Source organism: Haliotis rubra, unplaced genomic scaffold (assembly GCF_003918875.1).
Source record: "Haliotis rubra isolate DU_JTF1 unplaced genomic scaffold, ASM391887v1 Scf143, whole genome shotgun sequence".
NCBI lineage: Eukaryota > Metazoa > Mollusca > Gastropoda > Lepetellida > Haliotidae > Haliotis > Haliotis rubra.
Genome location: NW_025765370.1, coordinates 1,570,664 through 1,594,229, shown reverse-complemented (window position 1 = coordinate 1,594,229; position 23,566 = coordinate 1,570,664). Strand labels below are relative to the sequence as shown.

Sequence of the window (23,566 nt, the reverse complement as noted above, 5' to 3'; positions counted from 1 at the left end):
ACCATATTACAATACACTGTTATCGTACTGTACATATTACTCACCATATAATAATACACTGTTATCGTACTGTACATAATACTCATCATATTATAATACACTGTTATCGTACTGTACACCTTACTCACCATATAATAATACACTGTTATCGTACTGTACATATTACTCACCATATCATAATACAGTGTTATCGTACTGTACATATTTGTCACCATATAATAATACACTGTTATCGTCCTGAACATATTACTCACCATATTACAATACACTGTTATCGTACTGTACATTTTACTCACCATATAATAATACACTGTTATCGTACTGTACATATTTGTCACCATATTATACTACACCGTTATCGTACTGTACATATTACTCACCATATTACAATACACTGTTATCGTACTGTACATATTACTCACCATATGACAATACACTGTTATCGTACTGTATACATTACTCACCATATTATAATACACTGTTATCGTACTGTACATATTACTCACCATATAATAATACACTGTTATCGTACTGTACATATTACTCACCATATTATACTACACCGTTATCGTACTGTACATATTACTCACCATATTACAATACACTGTTATCGTACTGTATACATTACTCACCATATTACAATACACTGTTATCGTACTGTGCATATTACTCACCATATTATAATACACTGTTATCGTCCTGAACATATTACTCACCATATTACAATACACTGTTATCGTACTGTACATATTACTCACCATATAATAATACACTGTTATCGTACTGTACATATTACTCACCATATTATAATACACTGTTATCGTACTGTACATATTTGTCACCATATAATAATACACTGTTATCGTACTGTACATGATACTCATCATATTATAATACACTGTTATCGTACTGCACATATTACTCACCATATAATAATACACTGTTATCGTACTGTACATATTACTCACCATATTATAATACACTGTTATCGTACTGTACATATTTGTCACCATATAATAATACACTGTTATCGCACTGTACATATTACTCACCATATGACAATACACTGTTATCGTACTGTATACTTTACTCACCATATTATAATACACTGTTATCGTACTGTACATATTACTCACCATATTACAATACACTGTTATCGTACTGTACATATTACTCACCATATTATAATGCACTGTTATCGTACTGCATACATTACTCACCATATTATAATACACTGTTATCGTACTGTATACATTACTCATCATATATGATACACTGTTATCGTACTGTACACCTTACTCACCATATTACAATACACTGTTATCGTACTGTACATATTACTCACCATATGACAATACACTGTTATCGTACTGTATACATTACTCACCATATGACAATACACTGCTATCGTACTGTATACATTACTCACCATATTACAATACACTGTTATCGTACTGTACATATTACTCACCATATTATAATGCACTGTTATCGTACTGCATACATTACTCACCATATGACAATACACTGTTATCGTACTGTATACATTACTCACCATATATGATACACTGTTATCGTACTGTACACCTTACTCACCATATTACAATACACTGTTATCGTACTGTACATATTACTCACCATATGACAATACACTGTTATCGTACTGTATACATTACTCACCATATATGATACACTGTTATCGTACTGTACACCTTACTCACCATATTACAATACACTGTTATCGTACTGTACATATTACTCACCATATGACAATACACTGTTATCGTACTGTATACATTACTCACCATATGACAATGCACTGTTATCGTACTGTATACATTACTCACCATATTATAATACACTGTTATCGTACTGTATACATTACTCACCATATATAATACACTGTTATCGTACTGTACATAGTTGTCACCTGAGCACACTGTACTATCAAGGTACATACTTTACACTTTACTGCACTGTACTGTACAAGACCTAGACTGTACACTCAAGATGCTATAACGCACTGTCATGGCGTTGTCAACGTACTGTACAGTTATGTCTGTCTACCGTACTATCACCTCACCAGAGTGTATTGAGAACATCCTCTGCTGCACCGTCAGTATAATACACTGTGTACCGCGGGAACACACATTGTGAACGTTCAGCTCATAGGTCAGCACACAGCATGGATAGTGCACACATAAGATTAGGGGCAATTCAAATTTGTGACTGTAAACCCACACCGGGGTAGCCTCGTGCTTCAAACGTGGGCACATCCCACTTGAGACGTGTACACGGCAACAGTGTGACGCCCAGCGGAACCTGACGCAACAACCTGCACTGGGAAGTCCGACGCATTGGACGACGGGATTACCTTGGTTACGATATGAGGGGTATTGAATGTCATCTACAACAGCTGCTACTCTAAGGGGCGGTGGGGTAGCCTAGTGGTTGAGTCGTTCGCTCGTCACGCCGAAGACCCGGGTTCGATTCCCCACATGAGCACTATGTGTGTATCCCATTTCTGGTAACCCCGCCGTGATATTGCTGGAATATTGCTCAAAGCGGTGTAAAAATAAACTCACTCACTCACTCTTTGTCAGGGCTGCGTCTTCTCCTTACAGCAGGCGATTGACGGGACGGAGGAAACATCAATTACAAAGACACACACAAACACACACGCACACGCACACGCACACGCACACACTCACACTCTCTCACACACATTCTCTCTCTCTTTCTCTGTCTCAGCGACTGACTGGTGCATTTGATTAAATGGAAAATGTCTCGTGGATTCCGTAAAGGTTATGGTATTGAATACTGACAGACAGACAGACAGACAGACAGAATTCCGTGGATGCCAGTTTTGGATGATAAGGGCGCTTTCAATATAAACATTTATTGTGATAAATTAACCCTTCGTGGTTTCACTTTGAGTATCAGATTATCGAGCAAGTCTAAGTAGGATGTGGATGGTTACATACAGCGAGAGTAAGTATTGTTTATATTGAGTACGGTCTATGAAGTACTGTGAAGGGGAAACCGACACTCCGGTGGATGAGTAACGCGAACCTGTTTCCTTTGGATGGTAGATTTGGAGGAAATGACTTATTTATTAGTTTGAAAGGGGCGTTGGGATAGCCTGGTGGTTGAAGCGTTCGCTCGTCACGCCGAAGACTTGGGTTCAGTTCCCAACCTGGGAAGCCCATTTCTGGTGTCCCCCGCCGTGATGTTGCTGGAATATTGCTAAAAGCGGCGTAAAACCATACAATATCACGGCGGGGGACACCAGAAATGGGCTTCACACATTGTACCCATGTGGGGAATCAAACCCGGTTCTTCAGCGTGTCGAGTGAACGCTATAACCACGAGGCTACCCCCCGCCCCTGATATACTGGAAATTGTCCTGTCGCCTCGGATCCTGGCACAGATTCCTTGTCGATGTGGAATGGGATTTGTCGCTTTTATTGACAAAATGTCATTTGTTATTATGAACAATTGAAACAATATCAGGGGCGGTGGGGTAGCCTAGTGGTTAAAGCATTCGCTCGTCACGCCGAAACCTCGGGTTCGATTCCCCACATGGGTACAAGCCCATTTCTGCTGTCCCTCGCCGTGATATTGCTGGAATATTGCTAAAAAGGCGTAAAACCATACTCACTCAGTCAGTAAAACAATATCATTTTAGGCATCGTTTCAACTCTTTTCTCTATGAACCTTGTGCACTGTGCAACCAAGAACTACTCCGAATACAGTGTATATTTTCTAAACGAAAATAGAATAAGTAGGTCGTCTTTTTATAGACTTCGCATTGAACATGTTACAGTGTAATCACGACAATGAACTAACGAACTTTAGTTGTGTCAATGCGTGGTTTGTATTGATTTACGACTGCATGCTGGCACATACTTTTAAATGCTCTTTAAGTTTTGATAGAGGTAAGGTGAATCTTAATATTCATCTCTGACAGCGAGGGTAGACATTTTACGACATTTGTGGTCATATGTGTGCAACCCGCTGTTATATGTTGTGTCCCTTTTTCTAAGCAGGATCCGCTCGATTAAGATGGTAAACATGTCTGACTTTGTTACTTCACCCTTGAATAAAGCCGACACTTTCGTTTGTCTAGGTTACACTTTTTTTCACGTGTATTTCTAAACACGTGCACGTACTCTTGCATAAAACTAACATCCATTTATCCTACCACTTCTAAAGTCCTCCTATACCTCCCACTAACATCTATATACACACATGCACGTGCACACACACGCACACACGTTTAGACGGGTAGGATGGTTAAGATCGGTGACTTGGCTAAAGGAATTCGTAGTACCTTGAAGACATGTTGCGTAGCTAAGATATATACTGTATTACTCGCTGGTTGGTTATATGCGCTTTATAACCTGAGTAATTATACGTGTCTATGTACATACATCTACCCCTTTCTCTCTATCACGTATGTTATCATATCTCTTTCAGTGTTATATTTGTCCTTCACTCCTCGACTACAATTCATTCTCATCTACAGCGTCTGACCTCTCTTTGTCCTCTCCTAAATATCCCTCCTCCCATTTCGTCCCTCCTTCCTTCTGTTCTCCACACATCAAATACACAGCTGCTAGTACCGCCGTGACACCCCCTCTGACGGCACTCGACACGTTCTGTCCGGACTGACCAAATACAGCCATTGTCCACCTAGTGTCCATTGTCAACTCAAGTCACGTGGGGCACCTGCACATTGTATGGTCCTTCATTACACAGTCTCGAACACCCCCCGCAGGTCGTGACGCTGTGCGGTGCGGTGCGGTGCGGTGCGGTGCGGTGCGGTGCGGTGTACAATTGTGCTACAGTGTGGCGTGGCGTGGCGTGGCGTGGCGTGGCGTGGCGTGGCGTGGCGTGGCGTGGCGTGGCGTGGCGTGGCGTGGCGTGGCTTGGCTTGGCGTGGCATTGTGTAGTGCGACATCGCGCATTGTAAACGTAATGGTAATGTTAGCAGCTTGCTTTACCCAAAGGAAGTGTGATATTGCCTAAATCCGTAGACAGAGTTAATACACCTTCCGTCCGCTCGTCACACAGAAGACCCGGGTTCGATTCCCAACATTGGTACAATTTGTGAAGCCCATCTCTGGTGTCCCCCGCCGTGCTATTGCTTGAATATTGCTAAAGGCGGTGTAAAACCGTACTCACTCTCTCACTCACTTTAATATACACCATCCACTGCACCATACCTGCCCTTGTACAACAGGTCTCATTGTAATTAGAGATGCCTAATGGAAGCTGGTGGTCGTTGCTCACCGACTGCTGGGTTGTTTCTGTGAAAGGTGACCTTGAAATATCTACCTATTACGTGTACTGACCGAAATCTTTTCGCGGAAGATTCGTGTTGTTAGAATAAATCGAAACCAATATTCAGAGTGACCTCTAACAGATTATTGTAATTTTGGTTGTGTCGAAGCACAAAGTCGTAAGGAAACTCGATCATTTCAATTAAATAATTTGTACAAAATGAACTGATTTGATTAAATACATAAATAAATATTTCCTCAACATCATCATGAAATTTAAAGAGGAATTGTTGATCGATGCTTTATGACCTCTCACTTTTAGACCCATTTCTTTTAAACTAATTATAATCCTTTACCGGGAATTAAAACTACATTTGTAATCGTTTAACCGTTGTTGATCTTTGTCGATCCAGGCATTGTACTGGTGTACGGCCCGATTATGACGTCATTGTATTGTTTGACAAACAAGCATACTCAAATATCCCACTGTAATTAATACACCAGGCGCACTGATTCCCATTGTATACGTTTGGAGTAGATATAACCTGGAACATAGTTTTAACACATTATAGTAAAGATTGTTTCGACTTTACGCGGCTCAATGGTTCTTATGTAACGCCACACGCAGAATGCAACAGGTGATTACTTTGCTCATAAGCGGGCGTAGATTTAATTAGCTGTGTTAGATTGTTATTTAAATTAATTCAAAGTCACAGTGCAGATCGTGCGGAGCATACCCGGTTGAGTGTGCTGTTATTCTGGTCACGTGGTGTTTGCTGAACGTTTAATGACGTATACCGCACGGCTTGGTGATGGAAATTATGTCACTTGATGTCAAATCTGCCGATAAACAAGTGACATATTTATTGTATTTGTTTGATAAGATACATACTTCACTCTTATAGTTCCTCCACTTGAGATCCAAGCTGTAGATGTGCGGATATACTGAGATCACATGACTGGATCTAACTGTTGTGGTGATGCAAGTTCAAGTCAGCTCTTTTGTGTAGGAGTATACAAACTTTTGTGGATAGAGTTCACAGAATACGCCGCTATGCGTACCCGGTTTACATCCACGTTGTACAGTCACCAGGAAGCTCTAATGAACTGACGTTTCAAGTTCCTCGTTTGTTGGAGTTTTGCCGTCTAGAGTTGTTTTCACCTTGAATAATGTCGGCCCGTCACAAAACTGTTAAATACAAGCATGCTCGATATGCAAGGTCATACAGCTGTCCGGGAAATTATGCTACTTTCGAATTTCCAAACCCGAATGCATGGAAGAATACCTTCCGTGGTATGTACCAGACTTTGGTAAGTACCCTAGAGTGAGTGAGTGAGTGAGTGAGTGAGTGAGTGAGTCCTTACCCATATCACTGGTGATCTCAGAGAAAGCATCCGCGTCTTGTACACTTTAAACGTAAATTGCAACAGTGAGCTCTTATATATACTGTGCACCCTCTTTAACCCGAACACCTTAATCTCGAATTTACGTCTAAATCGACGTATCTATAATTCTGAACAACTGTTATTAATGCTGACTGTGTTTCTCCATTCCTCTAACGTTTAGTGTTCGATAGCCCGAGACTTCGAGATTTCTGTTTGGAGAATGCATTGACTATTATTTAGAAGGAACATATAAATGTTACATTTGTTAGTGGAATGGACATAAATCATATCGTGGTTGTAATGCAGAACATATTTCGTCAGGTGACGACAAATGCAACAGCGACGTGACTGGTATATTTCATTGAATAGAGAGTTTCTCCTGGACTCCATTAAGGTTATTGTATTGAAGGCCGAAGGCATACATACATGCAGGTAGGCACACACGCACACACGCACACACGCACGCACGCACGCACAGACATCGATCAATGGACATGTACAGTATGTATGACGTTAACAAGGGTTTTGGGTTCAAAACAACTCTTTTACAAAAAAATAACAAATAACGTGTGAGTGAATTAATGTACAACAACTTAGTATTTATCATCATCACCATCATCATCATAATCGCCCTTGTAGCTGTTCGTTCTCGGGTAAGGCAACACCCGATAATGTGCCTTGTGGAAATGTACGGTTTTCAACGTGTGCCCAACATATTTGTTTATACAATACTCCTGCAATGGGGACTGGAAGCTATTACTTTAATTTCTCGCCCAGGAGTTCGGATAACACTGGTTACACGACATAATATTCAACACAGAAAACTCATAATTCAGATAATTTACCTTAAAACGCACCTGTATTAATCACAGTGGACGAAATGGATGAAGATTATTCACCCCCTAGAGGTATTAACATTCCATTAGACATATATACTCATGCCAATAAAGGTTGTCACCCCTTCCCACCCCAACCCCACACACACCCTCACACCCCCACCCCACACCCCTCTCCCATTATATAAATTGAAGGGGGTGACAACCATTATTGGCATGAGTATATATAGTCTCTGGCAATATATCAGGAATATATGACTGCTATTACAGGTTACATAAAGTAGACTAGTCATTTAACGACACCCCCACTGTGTGACCTTCATACTTGTCTGTCACGCTGTTGACTAAATTCGAAGGTCATGGTCAGCCTACGAAGAACGCAAAAATAGACATTAAATCATTTCAGCCATTGGCTATTTAAAATAGCTACGTGAAAGAGAGCGTTACCTTATTTGACACAATCACTAGCTGTGGTTGTATTTATTAGAATATATTTTTAGATACAAGAGTGTCACGTTTACCAGACAGACTGCCGAACGGCAGGACGGCATTTCGCAATTTCACTCCTTCTGAACCAAACCTGATACTCGCTATCATGTGTGCTAGTCATGTTGCTGGAAGTGGGCACGGGGAGCGTGGTTGCCAGGACGTCTCATGTCGTGCAGACATGCCAGACGTCGTGGGTTCGAATCCCAGGTTCGCATTGATTATGTTTCTAGGTTTGTCGGCGCCATGTCCGTGTTTGCTGGTTCGACCAGAGCAGATGGTGTCCTTGAGCACGTCTTGTCGGCACCATGTCCGTGTTTGTAGGTTCGACCAGAGCAGATGGTGTCCTTGAGCACGTCTTGTCGGCACCATGTCCGTGTTTGTAGGTTCGACCAGAGCAGATGGTGTCCTTGAGCACGTCTTGTCGGCACCATGTCCGTGTTTGTAGGTTCGACCAGAGCAGATGGTGTCCTTGAGCACGTCTTGTCGGCGCCATGTCCGTGTTTGTTGGTTCGACCAGAGCAGATGGTGTCCTTGAGCACGTCTTGTCGGCACCATGTCCGTGTTTGTTGGTTCGACCAGAGCAGATGGTGTCCTTGAGCACGTCTTGTCGGCGCCATGTCCGTGTTTGTTGGTTCGACCAGAGCAGATGGTGTCCTTGAGCACGTCCTGGCTCCATTCCCATATTATGCTGACGCACATTGACACAACGGAAATGCTGTTCGCATCCCAATTGCCTGACCGATGCTCATGATGTCAATCATTGGATTGTATTGACTCGTTAATTAACAGACCGCCATATAGCTGGGTGCAGCGTTAACCAACCACCAAACGAATCAAGGTGGCGTTTAACCATACTCACTAACCTACCCATTTTTCTGGGATGACTCGACCGCCTCCGTGGTGTAGTGGTTAGAGCGTCCGCCCGGAGAGCGGAAGGTCGCGGGTTCGATCCCCGACCGCGTCATACTAAAAGACGTTAAAATATGGTACTTGTTGGTTCCTGCCTGGCGCTCGGCATTAATGGGTACAACAAGGACTGGTCGGCTCGGAGTCAGTATAATATGTCTGAGTGGGGTATTCATGCTTCACTGCGGCATGGTATCTCAGTGGGCTAGCACTATAAAACCAGCTTCAGTCTGGGCTAGTACAAGCAGCCACACATACACACACATGCACGTCGTCATATGAGCGAAATATTCTCAAACACGACGTAAAACCCAATTTCACCTCACCTCACCTCTGGGATGACTCAGGAAAAATGTTATAATTCAGCATAAATACTGATCAGTATGACTAATACTGAATACTGGGACACTCACACGCGTGTTATGTTCTGAATATTGTCTGGTTACATGCGTCTAGGGCGTTGTGTATTAACTTACAACCACAGGGGGATGGGTAAGGCAAATAGTAGAAATAGATTTTGAAAAGCATGAGTCTGCATTTTCCAGTCAAGCCTTAAGGTAAAATGTCAACAGAGTATTTTATAGACATAAAGTGGGTTGGGGTGACTTCTTCTGATTTCATCCCAACGATTCACACTCTCACACAGACACACACACACACACACACACCCTTCCCCTTTCCCCCATCGTTGGGATTGCGGGCAGAGCATAGGTAACCAGGGTCTCCATCCACAAGACGTTCGTAGGGCTACGATATTATTTAGCCTATGATAATTTTAAGCATTATTATATGGAAATGAACTGCACTGGTGCTTAGTCAGCATTCCATGGTTATAATAAACAGTTTTAAGTGAAAAATAAAAATATATCGCATAATGCACAATTGTCGATGGGCATCTTATGAAATAGACAAGATGGGCATCTTAGCTATGTGTGAATAGCAAACTTTCATTAGACTTGCCTTTCCCCATACTTACAATGTAAATATTGTCCATGTGGTTTGAAATTCATTTTAATACCCCAGTTGTCATTGAACTAGTAGTTTTATACATTATTACCAATCACAGATTTCCTTATATCAAACTGTTGCAGGAACTGATAATGCTTAAACAGATATAATCTGATTTACAATTCTTTCAATCTTCTGTTGCATGAAAAACCAGCTCAGTACACTCTCTTTTGTTCCCCAGTTTATGTTGGTTTAACAGTGAATAGTTGCTCATAATGTTCGTCACTGGATTGTCTAGCCCAGTCTCGTTGTTTTACAGACAGCTGATCCACAGCGGCACTATTGCTGTTCAGCGTAAAGCAAACAAGCATGCGCATGCCATTTCCTGCATTTGCTTGAAAAGCTTGTAAAATATGTAGTCAATCTTTTTTATTGCATCTGGTCCAAACCTTTTACACCGCCTCCGTGGTGTAGTGGTTAGAGCGTCCGCCCGGAGAGCGGATGGTCGCGGGTTCGATCCCCGACCGCGTCATACTAAAAGACGTTAAAATATGGTACTTGTTGGTCCCTGCCTGGCGCTCGGCATTAATGGGTACAACAAGGACTGGTCGGCTCGGAGTCAGTATAATATGTCTGAGTGGGGTATTCATGCTTCACTGCGGCATGGTATCTCAGTGGGCTAGCACTATAAAACCAGCTTCAGTCTGGGCTAGTACAAGCAGCCGCACATACACATACACACGCATGCACGTCGTCATATGAGCGAAATATTCTCAAGCACGACGTTAAACCCAATTTCACCTCACCTCACCTCACCAAACCTTTTACCAGACCTTCAGCGTTCGTGGCATTTGTAGAGGTTAGTAGGGCGATGAATTGCGAAAACTGAGTATTGCCATGTCTTCCGCAATCAGTGATTGGTATCAAAAGAGTGTCGAACAGATTTGATATTGAGACAAGTCAGCGATGTACATACGTGCTTCCCCACCTACAGATCACTACACAATTATAAAGAGTCGTCTCACTATTTATCCGAACAGAAATGAGTCGTGAATGATGGGTCTCTAATTTTGTCTCTAACGATGACTCGTATAAATGTCAAATAGCATTTGGTCTTAAATCATTAACGCCCCTGTAGGTATTCCGGGGACAGATGGTCTCCAGTTCATATCTTTGGTCTCCAGACCAGCTGCAGAGGACTGGTTCGTTGTCCGGCTCTTTGTGTGTCTTTGTGGCACCGTGGATCGTGGGTGGAAACCAACTCTAGGGGACTGGTTTGATGCCCGGTTCATAGTGTGTCTTTGTGGCACCGTGGATCGTTGGTGGAAACCAACTATAGGGGACTGGTTTGATGCCCGGTTCATAGTGTGTCTTTGTGGCACCGTGGATCGTGGGTGGAAACCAACTATAGAGGACTGGTTTGATGCCCGGTTCATAGTGTGTCTTTGTGGCACCGTGGATCGTGGGTGGAAACCAACTATAGAGGACTGGTTTGATGCCCGGTTCATAGTGTGTCTTTGTGGCACCGTGGATCGTGGGTGGAAACCAGTAATAGAGGACTGGTTTGATGCCCGGTTCATAGTGTGTCTTTGTGGTCACCGTGGATCGTGGGTGGAAACCAACTATAGAGGACTGGTTTGATGCCCGGTTCATAGTGTGTCTTTGTGGTCACCGTGGATCGTGGGTAGAAACCAACTATAGAGAACTGGTTTGATGCCCGGTTCATAGTGTGTCTTTGTGGTCACCGTGGATCGTGGGTAGAAACCAACTATAGAGAACTGGTTTGATGCCCGGTTCATAGTGTGTCTTTGTGGCACCGTGGATCGTTGGTGGAAACCAGTAATAGAGGACTGGTTCGATGCCCGGTTCATAGTGTGTCTTTGTGGTCACCATGGATAGTGGGTGGAAACCAACTATAGAGGACTGGTTCGATGCCCGGTTCATAGCGTGTCTTTGTGGTCACCGTGGATCGTGGGTAGAAACCAGCTATAGAGAACTGGTTTGATGCCCGGTTCATAGTGTGTCTTTGTGGTCACCGTGGATCGTGGGTGGAAACCAACTATAGGGGACTGGTTTGATGCCCGGTTCATAGTGTGTCTTTGTGGCACCGTGGATCGTGGGTAGAAACCAACTATAGAGGACTGGTTTGATGCCCGGTTCATAGTGTGTCTTTGTGGCACCGTGGATCGTGGGTGGAAACCAGCTATAGAGGACTGGTTCGATGCCCGGTTCATAGTGTGTCTTTGTGGTCACCGTGGATCGTGGGTGGAAACCAACTATAGGGGACTGGTTTGATGCCCGGTTCATAGTGTGTCTTTGTGGCACCGTGGATCGTTGGTGGAAACCAACTATAGAGAACTGGTTCGATGCCCGGTTCATAGTGTGTCTTTGTGGTCACCGTGGATCGTGGGTGGAAACCAACTATAGGGGACTGGTTCGATGCCCGGTTCATAGTGTGTCTTTGTGGCACCGTGGATCGTGGGTGGAAACCAACTATAGAGAACTGGTTCGATGCCCGGTTCATAGTGTGTCTTTGTGGCACCGTGGATCGTGGGTGGAAACCAACTATAGAGGACTGGTTTGATGCCCGGTTCATAGTGTGTCTTTGTAGCACCGTGGATCGTGGGTGGAAACCAACTATAGAGGACTGGTTTGATGCCCGGTTCATAGTGTGTCTTTGTGGCACCGTGGATCGTGGGTGGAAACCAACCATAGAGAACTGGTTCGATGCCCGGTTCATAGTGTGTCTTTGTGGCACCGTGGATCGTGGGTGGAAACCAGCTATATAGAACTGGTTCGATGCCCGGCTCATAGTGTGACTCTGTGGCACAGTGGATTTTAGCTCTTGAATTCTGGAACATGTTTGTGTCATAAAGTTGTTTTATTGTTTATAGAATTGTTTGTTCCAATATTGCTTGGAGCGTCGTAAAACCCAACTCTCTCATTAAGTCGTCTTGAAAGTATCACATGTAAAACAATCACCTTTCTGTGGATAAACACGTCCTGAATCTGCCTAGCCGATGGCTACGATGTCACCAAAACAGAATCTTTGTATCTATCACACTCATCAGGACTCTATGATGTGATATCTTTGAAGGAAACCCTGCCCGAGGCTTCAGTGATCGTTGTGTTCACGTGATAAGGAGTATGCGGATCACCGCCCCAAGGTGTTGGTTATGTCCTCTTGAGCACAAGGTGACGCACGACCTGCTGTAAAGCTTCTGCAGTTGTGTCGTTGTAGTCTGGTTGGTGTAGATGTGTGGGTGTAGGTGTGTTGGTGTAGATGTCACTGAGCGTTACTGGAGTTTGATTACCAGTTTGTTGTTTCTCAATGGCCTCAACGGTTTCTGACGGGGTAAGTTATTCGCCCCGCCTTGTATTCATTCATTGTGTGTTTTTGAATCCATGAAAACCTCTTCACGCTGACACAAGTCTCCCCACCCCCAACCCCAGCCCCAACCCCAACCTCAGCCCCACCCCCAACCCCAGCCCCAACCCCAACCCCAACCCCACACCCAACACCCCAGCCCCACCCCCAACCCCAGCCCCACACCCCAACCTCAGCCCCACCCCCCCCAACCCCAGCCCCAACCCCAACCCCAGCCCCACCCCCAACCCCAGCCCCAACCCCAACCCCACACCCAACACCCCAGCCCCACCCCCACAACTCCACACCCTCACACTCATCCCCCGGGCATACTCATTGGGTGTCATATTTCGCATTACCTGGTCACAGGTGTTATCTGCATATATTATACTTTCTTCCTTTATTCATTTTTTATATCTAACCATTTAGCAGTTTTATATTTTTAGGTGATATTTTCTTTGTACTTTGATGGGTAGAGATGTATTCAAATAGATAACAGTGGCCAAAAGCATTAGTTCTTCATAATCATTTGAATGTTCTCTCAATGTAGAGTTCACAATGCGATTTCATCTATATCTTGAGCAAATAGGCGAACGTATCCTGTCCCACCGGTGGCACCATCACAAACACATGCCAGGTCACGGAATAATGTGCAGAAAGTCAAAACAGGGAATTGCTGTTTGTACTCTCATGCGTCCAGTGGGCAGCCCATGTATACCATAAAACCTCAAAAGATCTAATCGTAATCAAACAAGGGAAGTATCGTATTTTGTAAATGCTCGAAGATGAAGGATGAACAGAGCATTGATCACGTGAAATTATAACTTCCACCCTTATCAAATGTGCATGAAGCATTGTTGCCAACCACGGGTTATTGTGTCCTAACCACGGTGAGACGTACAGATCGGTGCACACAGATGTATGCGCCTCGAGGGATTGCCTGTTGATCTGAAACCAGCCCTCACCTTTAACAATCGATGACACCTGCATTTCTCACAAAAGACATAGTCCAAATATCACATACGTGTTTTACCATAGAGGCTTTGCTTCAATAGTATCCCCGTCCTGGCAGACTTGACAGGGGCCCTACTGAACATCTTTACAAGACAAGGGTCGTATCTTGTCGAACATGTCCAATGCCTTTATGTTGTTTGTTAAAGTGCCTGCAGACATCACTCAAGGCTGATTGCCTGTCCTCACAGCATGTTCTGAAGGCATACCAACGAAGGGAATTCGTTTTCTATTGTTACAACAATACATAAACACCATACTTATGTGGCCATTACAACCATTAGCACACGTGATTATAACGACGATGTCGCAACGAATCTCATACAATATTGCCGTACGCATCTGCGTCGGTAAATACGGGTATAATTAGCGTGTGAATGCAGTTTCCTTTGATTGTTTATGAATGAGGAAGACTTGATGTGTGTGTGTCAGTTGAGTCTTATCTATAGTGCGCAATGTGGAATCTGAATCACTATGTACCCTGTGTACGGCCCATTCCTGGTACAACACACACACACACACACACACACGCACACACACACACACACACACATAGAGCCTCACACTCGCATCTTGTACTATCAAATATATCGAATGCAAAACCCATCATCAAGACTTGAAACGGGAATAGTGGTTGGGGTTTGGTGCGGGAGTTGGGGGAAGTGAATGTAGGTTGATGGCTTTTATTACTTTTATACTATTACTTCAAAGTACATGTGTTATCTTATTTAATAAGAACCCGATTGGCTGATGTGGAACGTCAAAACCTGAATACGTTTTGGGATGAGGCAGATAATGCTTGAAATCCGAGACTTTGAATACACAATGCTGTTTAGAATGTAGCGTGTTGTAACACATGTTATATTTGGGATTACACTTTTTCAGTAAAGTACAGATTCTAGTAACTTTGGGGATGACTCCTGTCCGGGATTCCAATCCACACTCTCAGAGTTTACCATTTGTCAGACTTCCATTTTTGTGGAATATTTAGCGCTTTGCGAATGCTTTATCTGGCGTATACAAGACAACGCATTACCATATAATTTTCGAGGATTTGTTGATATGATGTCACAGGTTTCATGTTTTAGGATTGTTCCTGTCGCTGTTATCTGACACACGCTCATTTGTTACAGGAGCACCAGACCAAGAAGGAGCTGCTCATGCACTACCGGGTTCACATCTTCGTGGCTGTCATCTTCGTCATCACAGTGTCGTTCGTTAGTGCAGCGTGGTATTTCCACGACAAGCAAGTGGAAGAACTAGCAACAACCCAGAAGATCTTCTTTGATCCACGGAGTCGTGTTCTGACCTTGAGAGACCAAGTGACCGGTGACGACCTTACGGGTCATCTGGCTAAAGACCTACCAAAATGGCAGCTTCCCCTCCACTGCCCCATCTCAGAGAAGGGCGACCCAAATGCAAAGGAATGCAAGTGGAAGAACAACGCCATCTTAAGGATTGGCTACTTCAAAGAAGGATTGATTCAATGTTATAATATTTCCTGGGAGTACAGAACTAAGAATCACGTTCCGTTTGATTGTTTTGACCTGGGAAGTGCATTTTGGTATGGATCGTCGAACATGACGAATGATATGTTACCAATAACAGGCAAGTTTTCATTTGACCCGAACGTGTACCGCTTGAAAGGAAATGGTGTACTGAGCAGTGTTTTGGAATATTATTGGCTATCGTCTCAAGCTGAAGCCATCGTTGTCGACTCCAATGACCCACTTCATATATCGTGGAACGATACGGTTCCAGGGAAAGTGTGTCTTATATCCAACTACACAGAACCGTTTTACAGCTACACCCAGTCATTGCTTCCACATCTCAACTACACCGTCTGTAATGGCGTCAACATGGTGGAAACCCACGCCTTCATGAGGAAATATTTTCTCTCCCCTACAGGGCCTCCTCTGCCTAGTGGCAACGTCCTTACGTACCCTCACTACTCTGTCAAAGCACGTGACTATGATCGCGACGTCTCTGAAACTGAAGTCATGGCGATGACGTCAGCAATAGCGGAGAAAGATTTGAATTGCAGCACGCTGGAAATTGATGGCAACTGGCAAAAGACACTTGGGGATCTGGATTTAGATAAAGGAAAATTCGCCAATATCACAGCCATGTTGGATTCTATTTCTGCCTCAAAGTGCCGAATGTCACTTGAAATTACGCCGTTCTTTCACTTCAGTTCTGTTAATTTTAAAGAGGGTGTAGAAAAGGAGTTATTCGTAATGGATGCCGGAGGTGTAGTTCCCGGTCTCACGACCCTCGGAGAAGACTTTGCTGGAGTCTTGGATGTTTCTAACCCTGCAGCCAAGGCCTGGTTTACTGGAAAAGTCAATAATCTGGTCTCAAATTACCAAACCAGTGCCTTCCGATTCAGCTATGGCACCAAAGCGTGGATGCCGTACAAACCACACTTCGAAACCAACGATTTGACACCAAATAAAATCCGGAGGCTGTACACAGAGATGGTTACCTCCATTAGTCAGAACGTCGTCTTGGAACAGACGTCACAATCACAACATGTCGGAGAACTGATCAGTGTGAGGACCTCCATCAAGACCTCTGGCGACAAAACCTGTCTCACCAACACTCTGGCCAGAGCACTAACACTTGGACTCTTGGGATACCCATATGTTCTTTCAGATGGCTTCGACCTGTACGATGCGAGTAAGCATACCACAGGGGGAATGCCAAGCATGGACCTGTACATCAGATGGATGCAGCTGTCGGCCTTCTTCCCAGCTATGAAGTATTCCATCCCGCCCTGGTCGTACGGTAGTGTGTGTGTCCAGGTGGCCAAGGATATGAGTCATATCCATCAGACTCACGTGGTGCCTATCATAACCAGTCTAGGCGATGACATCAAGAAAGGCTTGCCTATCATGAGACCTGTCTGGTGGATGGATCCCAAGAACGCAACTGCCCATAAGGTTCAGGATGAGTTCCTGGTGGGCAACCGGCTTCTTGTAGCTCCAGTCGTATGCGAGGGCGCCACCACGAGAGGAATCTTCTTCCCCAAAGGGATATGGTCTGATCACAATAATGGTGGAAAGGTTTTGGTGGGTCCGATATATATTGAGAATTACACTGTTAGTCAGTTCCAGATTCCATACTTTACTCGACTACAGCAGCAGTATCCATGATCACCACAGACATTGCTGAGGACAAGATGGTGAAGATTGGTACAACATAGTGAACATACTAAGTGGTAATACTATTAATCCAGTTGACAGGATGTACACAAACTATGGGTTTGGCGACGATTACAAACAGTTACAAACGTCAGGATACAACTGGATATTCTTGAAATGAGTTCTTCGGTTGCCAGTGTCAACCGTATTTATACTATTCCCAAGCGACTGTTAGATACTCAGAATGTCATATCAAACACCTATGTGGTATAATATATTTCTCATTATTGTATTTCGTCATTATGTTCAATTTACTTACAACAGCAACACGCTCGTGTCAAATGTAAGTAGATCTTCAATGCACAGATATGTACGTGTTGATCTGGTGTGTTTGGATGGTTCTTGAAAGTGAATACTCTGACATCGAAGTTCACAGTGCAATAATTGCCCTACCTTTCTCGTTTATTATGTAATAATGGATTTTTTATATGTTTTAAAAACCAAAAAACAAAACACGTTGCCATTTTAAGACATTTTAATTGTATAATAGCAACAAGCTTCTGTGTGGAGTCATACAGAAAGTTTTAACCATTCGTGTAATACCCTTAGTCTAGAATCATCTCCGGGTTGGTTTACTAAGTTGGAGAGTATTGTTATATTTCACAGCCTATACAGAGGGTATTAGGTTACTTCCACAGTTGTTGGTTAATTATGACGCACGTCTATGATTCAGTTTGTTACACAACCTGGCATTGTCTACAACTTATGTTGCACCTGCGAGCTTGTAGTTCATGTGTATTGTCACATTTGTCAAGGAATGATATGCATGTGTAAGTGAACCCCAAACTCTGCTGAATTAGGTATATTCCTCAAATAATGTTAAAACGTCTTATACATCAGGGTCCTAGAAAAGCTTTCACGAAGGTTTGGAATATTTCAGAATTTAACGCGTTGATAATCAAAATGATGCCTTATACAATTCCTTATTTCACGTCCACCATATTTCCGGGTGATTGATTTGCCTTTGCGTGTGTTTGCCCCGAATGCCACCAGTAGGGCAGGATGCGTCATCTTTCAATGAACACCTTGTATCATCACTTTTGAATAGTGGTTCCTACACACAGGCCTTAGGTGTAGTTGGTACCTTGGATAGTGGTTCCTACACACAGGCCTATGGTGTACTGGTACCTTGGATAGTGATTCCTACACACAGGCCTATGGTGTACTGGTACCTTGGATAGTGATTCCTACACACAGGCCTAAAGTGTACTGGTACCTTGGATAGTGATTCCTACACATAGGCCTAAGGTGTACTGGTACCTTGGATACGGATTCCTACACACAGGCCTAAAGTGTACTTGTACCTTGGATAGTGATTCCTACACACAGGCCTATGGTGTACTGGTACCTTGGATAGTGATTCCTACACACAGGCCTAAAGTGTACTGGTACCTTGGATAGTGATTCCTACACACAGGCCTAAGGTGTACTGGTACCTGGGATAGTGATTCCTACACACAGGCCTAAGGTGCACTGGTACCTTGGATAGTGATTCCTAAACACAGGCCTAAGGTGTACTGGTACCTTGGATAGTGATTCCTACACACAGGCCTAAGGTGTACTGGTACCTTGGATAGTGATTCCTACACACAGGCCTAAGGTGTACTGGTACCTTGGATAGTGATTCCCACACACAGGCCTATGGTGTACTTGGTATCGTTCTTTGGACTTGGATCTGTGCCTGCGGACAGCATATTGTCGTAGGATAGGGTGACTTGAAGAGTACGGCCGTCTAACGTCGATTTGATTCCACCAGTGTGATGAAACCATTTCCCCAGCAGTCATGAGTTGCAGCTTAGGTTAAACCATTGTAGTTATAATACAAGTGTGTTTTGCGACAGATCAAGGACAGCAAATGAGTTTTAATGCGATGTTACCGGAAGCAAAGGTTTAAATATTTGTTTGCTGAACGGCAATATGTGTATGTCTGATCGCATTGTAGCGAGACAGCGTGATATTTGTGTTTGTTTTCTAGTTAGTCAGATAACGTTACAGTCCGGGGATCCGATCCAGCTCTTCGTAGCGCTACGCCATTCGTAATCCTATAATAAACTATATGCTTACGATTGTTCGTAACGCTACGAACGATTTGTGGATCGGCGCCCTGACAAGTATATCCTGAACGTTCACGTGTATAATGTTGTAGTTCAGAGATTCAATGATTGCCTGTTTAAGTCACATAGGAATCATTTTCAAACTGAATTTACTACTGTTGTTGTTTGTTTAAATCTTGTTTTGTTATATCAAATGTTTCGCAACATATCATCATCATTGTGATATTCGGTAAATAAATATCTTCATACAAAAATGTTTCGTTCCATTGTGTTTTTCATTTCAATACGTTCTGTACGGCACTGGTACTGCTACTTATGTAACGACCTGTGTGTGATTGAGCTAAGAGACCTTTACAGCGTCATCAATAACGGCTGTGGCACGACAGATCAAGGATCAGAGGCTTGACGAATCTAGGATGTAAGGAGTCGTTTATATTTTGTCCACGGCTGATTTCGGTTTCATAAGACTTTGTTGATAGTCCTTTATATACAGACGTACTATATATATCGATCCGAGGATCGCTTGGTATGGAGGAATAAGATACAAATACAACGATTGTATGTATTTACATAACATTTATTAAAAGTATCCAAAACATATGTTTCACATTCGCTTAAATTACAAATAATAACACCAACAGAAACTTATTTCACGCCAAATATCACACAAATGCAATTTAAACAAACCTAAAACCAAACTTTCGCAACACACAGCGAAAAATAACAACGGACGCTGATATCGAACATATGATCAATAAATAATGGGCGGCATACTTCCTGGAATCATAGGCGACGTTTGTGGCCTGCAGCAGGTATGATGTAGCATAACGAAAGCCAGTGTAAAAGTAATGTAATTTCTGGGTCTTCTTGCAATTCTTGCCATGGACAACCCCACGGTATGTCTACATGCAGCGAATCAGTATATTCACGGAGAGCAGAAATACATCAAATTAAAGTTCGTAAGTGGTGGGAAATGTGTGGGTATGTGTGTATCCTTTCATTTATTTCATATAGTAAGATGATCATGGGACCCAACCCCAAAAGTACTAGATTCCCCAAAATGACCAAAGTTATGTTCATGTCATCGTTCAAGCATGGATATCACGACAGTGAACTCGTCGTTGTCGGTATAACAATGCCCCGGCTTCACCATGCCATCATGTGGGGAAGATATAGTCAACGATATATCATGTACACAACTTCATTATGTAGTCAACATAATAATATTAAAACTGGACTACTAGATTACTCTGTGAGCAATATACAAGCTACACTATAAGATCAGGTAGTAAGTACTAAATGAGCTACACTATAAGATCAGGTAGTAAGTACTAAATGAGCTACACTATAAGATCAGGTAGTAAGTACTAAATGAGCTACACTATATGGTTATTAAGTCAGTAATATATAAGCTATATCATATGATCATTTAGTCAGTTGAATACAAGTTATATCATATGGTCATTTAGTCATTAATATAATAATGACGATAACCTACACCATAAGATCATACGGTCGTATCAAATACCCGGCTTTTTGGTTCTTATTGATTTTGAAAAAGCCTTTGACTCTATAGATAGAAATTTCATACTAAATGTACTGGATCTTTTTAATTTTGGTCCAAGTATACTGAGATGGATTAATACCTTTTTCAACGACATGCAGTCAAACGTAGTCTTTAATGGTTTTGCTTCCCCGTATGCAGAGGCTGTCGTCAAGGAGATCCAGTATCCCCATACATTTTATTTTTTGCGCTGAAATTTCGGCAATACTTATTAGAAATATTAAAATTATTTAAGGCATAAAGACCCGAAATGTAGAATTTGTTCTAGCACAGTTTGCAGATGACACTACTCTGTCTTTAGACGGTACTGAGAGCAGCTTATACGCACTACTAAAATACTCTTTCCATTTTTGCAAGATTTTCCGGACTAAAAGTTAATACAGACAAAACAAGGTTGTTATGGATAGGCTTAAAGAAAAGGAATCGATACAAGCTATGTACAGATTGGAATTTGAATTGGTCTCAAAACAATTTCAGACTGCTAGGAATACAATTTGATGTGGATATGGAAAACATGATTGATCTGAATTACTATGAAAAATTGAAAATGGTAGAATGCGAAATGAATCTATGGTCAATTCGTACTCTAACTCCAATTGGAAGAAATACAATCTTGAAATCACTGTTACTTTCTAAACTTAACCATCTTTTTTCATCCATACCATCACCTGATACGATACTCAAATCTTTCCAGGCAAAATGTTTTAAATTTATATGGAGAGATAAACCGGATAGAATCAAAAGAGATGCTCTAAGCATGCCACCAAAGTATGGAGGACTAACTGTACCTATTATAAAGGAAATAATTTGTGCTAAAAAATATCTTCGATAAAACGACTACGAGAAGGAAATGCTAAATGGAAAATATTGGTTGATAATTGTATACCAGAAAACTATAGAATATGGCTAGCCCATTCTCAATATACCACACAAAAAATCGTCCCTACAATTAGAAACACTTTTTGGAAAGATGTCGTAGAAACAGAGGGAAAATATTTAGTTTAAAAATATATACAGCTGGAAAATAAGGATTTACTGAATCAATCGTTATGCTTCAACAACCTTTACAAAATTGGAGACCAGAGTTTTTTATTCAAATTGGTACGATTGAGGAATACACTATGTATACGATTTGCTTGATCCTGCGAGTCTGGGCTTTTATTCACATGAAGAATTACAAAGGATATTTGATATTAAAATGAACTTTTTAAGATACCAGAGTATAATATCCTCTGTGAGGAAGTTTCTTAAAAGGAACAATTTCTCCTTCATAAGGTCTAGGCATTTTAATATGATCCCCTTTAATGTGTCTCAACTACAAGTACAGTGCAAGGAACCAAAGTATTTTACGCCTCACTGCTTGATGCAGGTTACAACAAATCATATGCACATAAAAGGTGGGAAAGAATATTTCAGAAACAATATAATTCCAAAATGTTGGAACATATTTATCTAATGGCACACAGATGTACCAACAGTAGCGATCTAATATGGTTGCATTACAAAATAATTTATGGAATAATACCAACAAGCGTATTCTTATACAAGATTTGGCGTAAGGATTCCCCTCTATGTACTTTTTGGGGAAGAGAACCTGAAACTGTCATGCATTTGTTTTACGAATGTAGCCATGTAAAAGAGCTTTGGAGACGTCTGACTAGCTGGTAGAAAATTACATTAAACGCAGAAAATATACTATTAGGATTTCAAGGAAAACATAATGACCCACTAAATGCTGTGTGTCTGGTAGTAAACAAGTGATTGTAAACCAACGTATGAAAAATAAAAGCATTCACTTTAAGCATGCCCAAAGAGAAATTATTACTTAAGTAAGACTGACAGAACTTATTGTCCTCCTGTAAACATACCTTCCAAGTGAAAGGAAACACATGTACATCTTTATATATGAATGCGTATTTATGTGCACGTTTAAACAAACTTAGAATACCTATCTGTAAACTATACTTTCCAATTGAGACTAAAATTATGTACACTCTCATACATACAACTGTGGTAGCTATGTGCACGATGGCCGGAACTAAGAATGCCTATCTGTAAATCCACCCATATTTTTCAGTTGAGGGGAAAAACTTGTACATCTATCGATCTATATATGTATGTGCATATGTATGTATGTATATGTATATGTGTGTATATGAGAGTATATGCATATTACTGTATTATATGTGTTGTAGGGTGGGAATAAAAAATGGAAATTAAAAAAAAAAATAATAAGATCATACGGTCAGTAATACATAAGCTACACATATGTTCATGTAGTCATTAGTATACACGCTATACATCATGAGTCAGGAATATTTAGCTACATCTTGACACCATATTGTCACAGCAATATATAAGCTACACCACAAGATCTTGCAGTCACAATTATATCAGCTAATTCATGAGATCGCGTATGTAATATTTTAGCGTTATCACGAGATCGTGTGCTTCTACGGTGTTGTTGAAGATTTCCCGAGTTCGCCCACAGATGGTTTTTTGTCAGACTGACACTGA

The 23,566-nt window shown here is 42.0% G+C and overlaps 1 protein-coding gene across 3 annotated transcripts in view; it reads left to right on the top strand.

Moving 5' to 3' along the window:
- The window catches only part of LOC124269231 (myogenesis-regulating glycosidase-like), a 121,841-nt gene that overhangs the window by 97,426 nt on the left and 849 nt on the right, over positions 1–23,566 (top strand). For 2 of the 3 annotated variants that reach the window (XM_046704248.1, XM_046704246.1), the window contains one exon: positions 15,362–17,871. In XM_046704248.1, the coding sequence (XP_046560204.1) occupies positions 15,362–17,383 (2,022 nt within the window). In that variant the 3' untranslated portion in view covers positions 17,384–17,871. Of the gene's footprint in view, positions 1–15,361; positions 17,872–23,566 lie in introns of those variants that run through there. The other variant, XM_046704247.1, reaches the window with a different exon arrangement.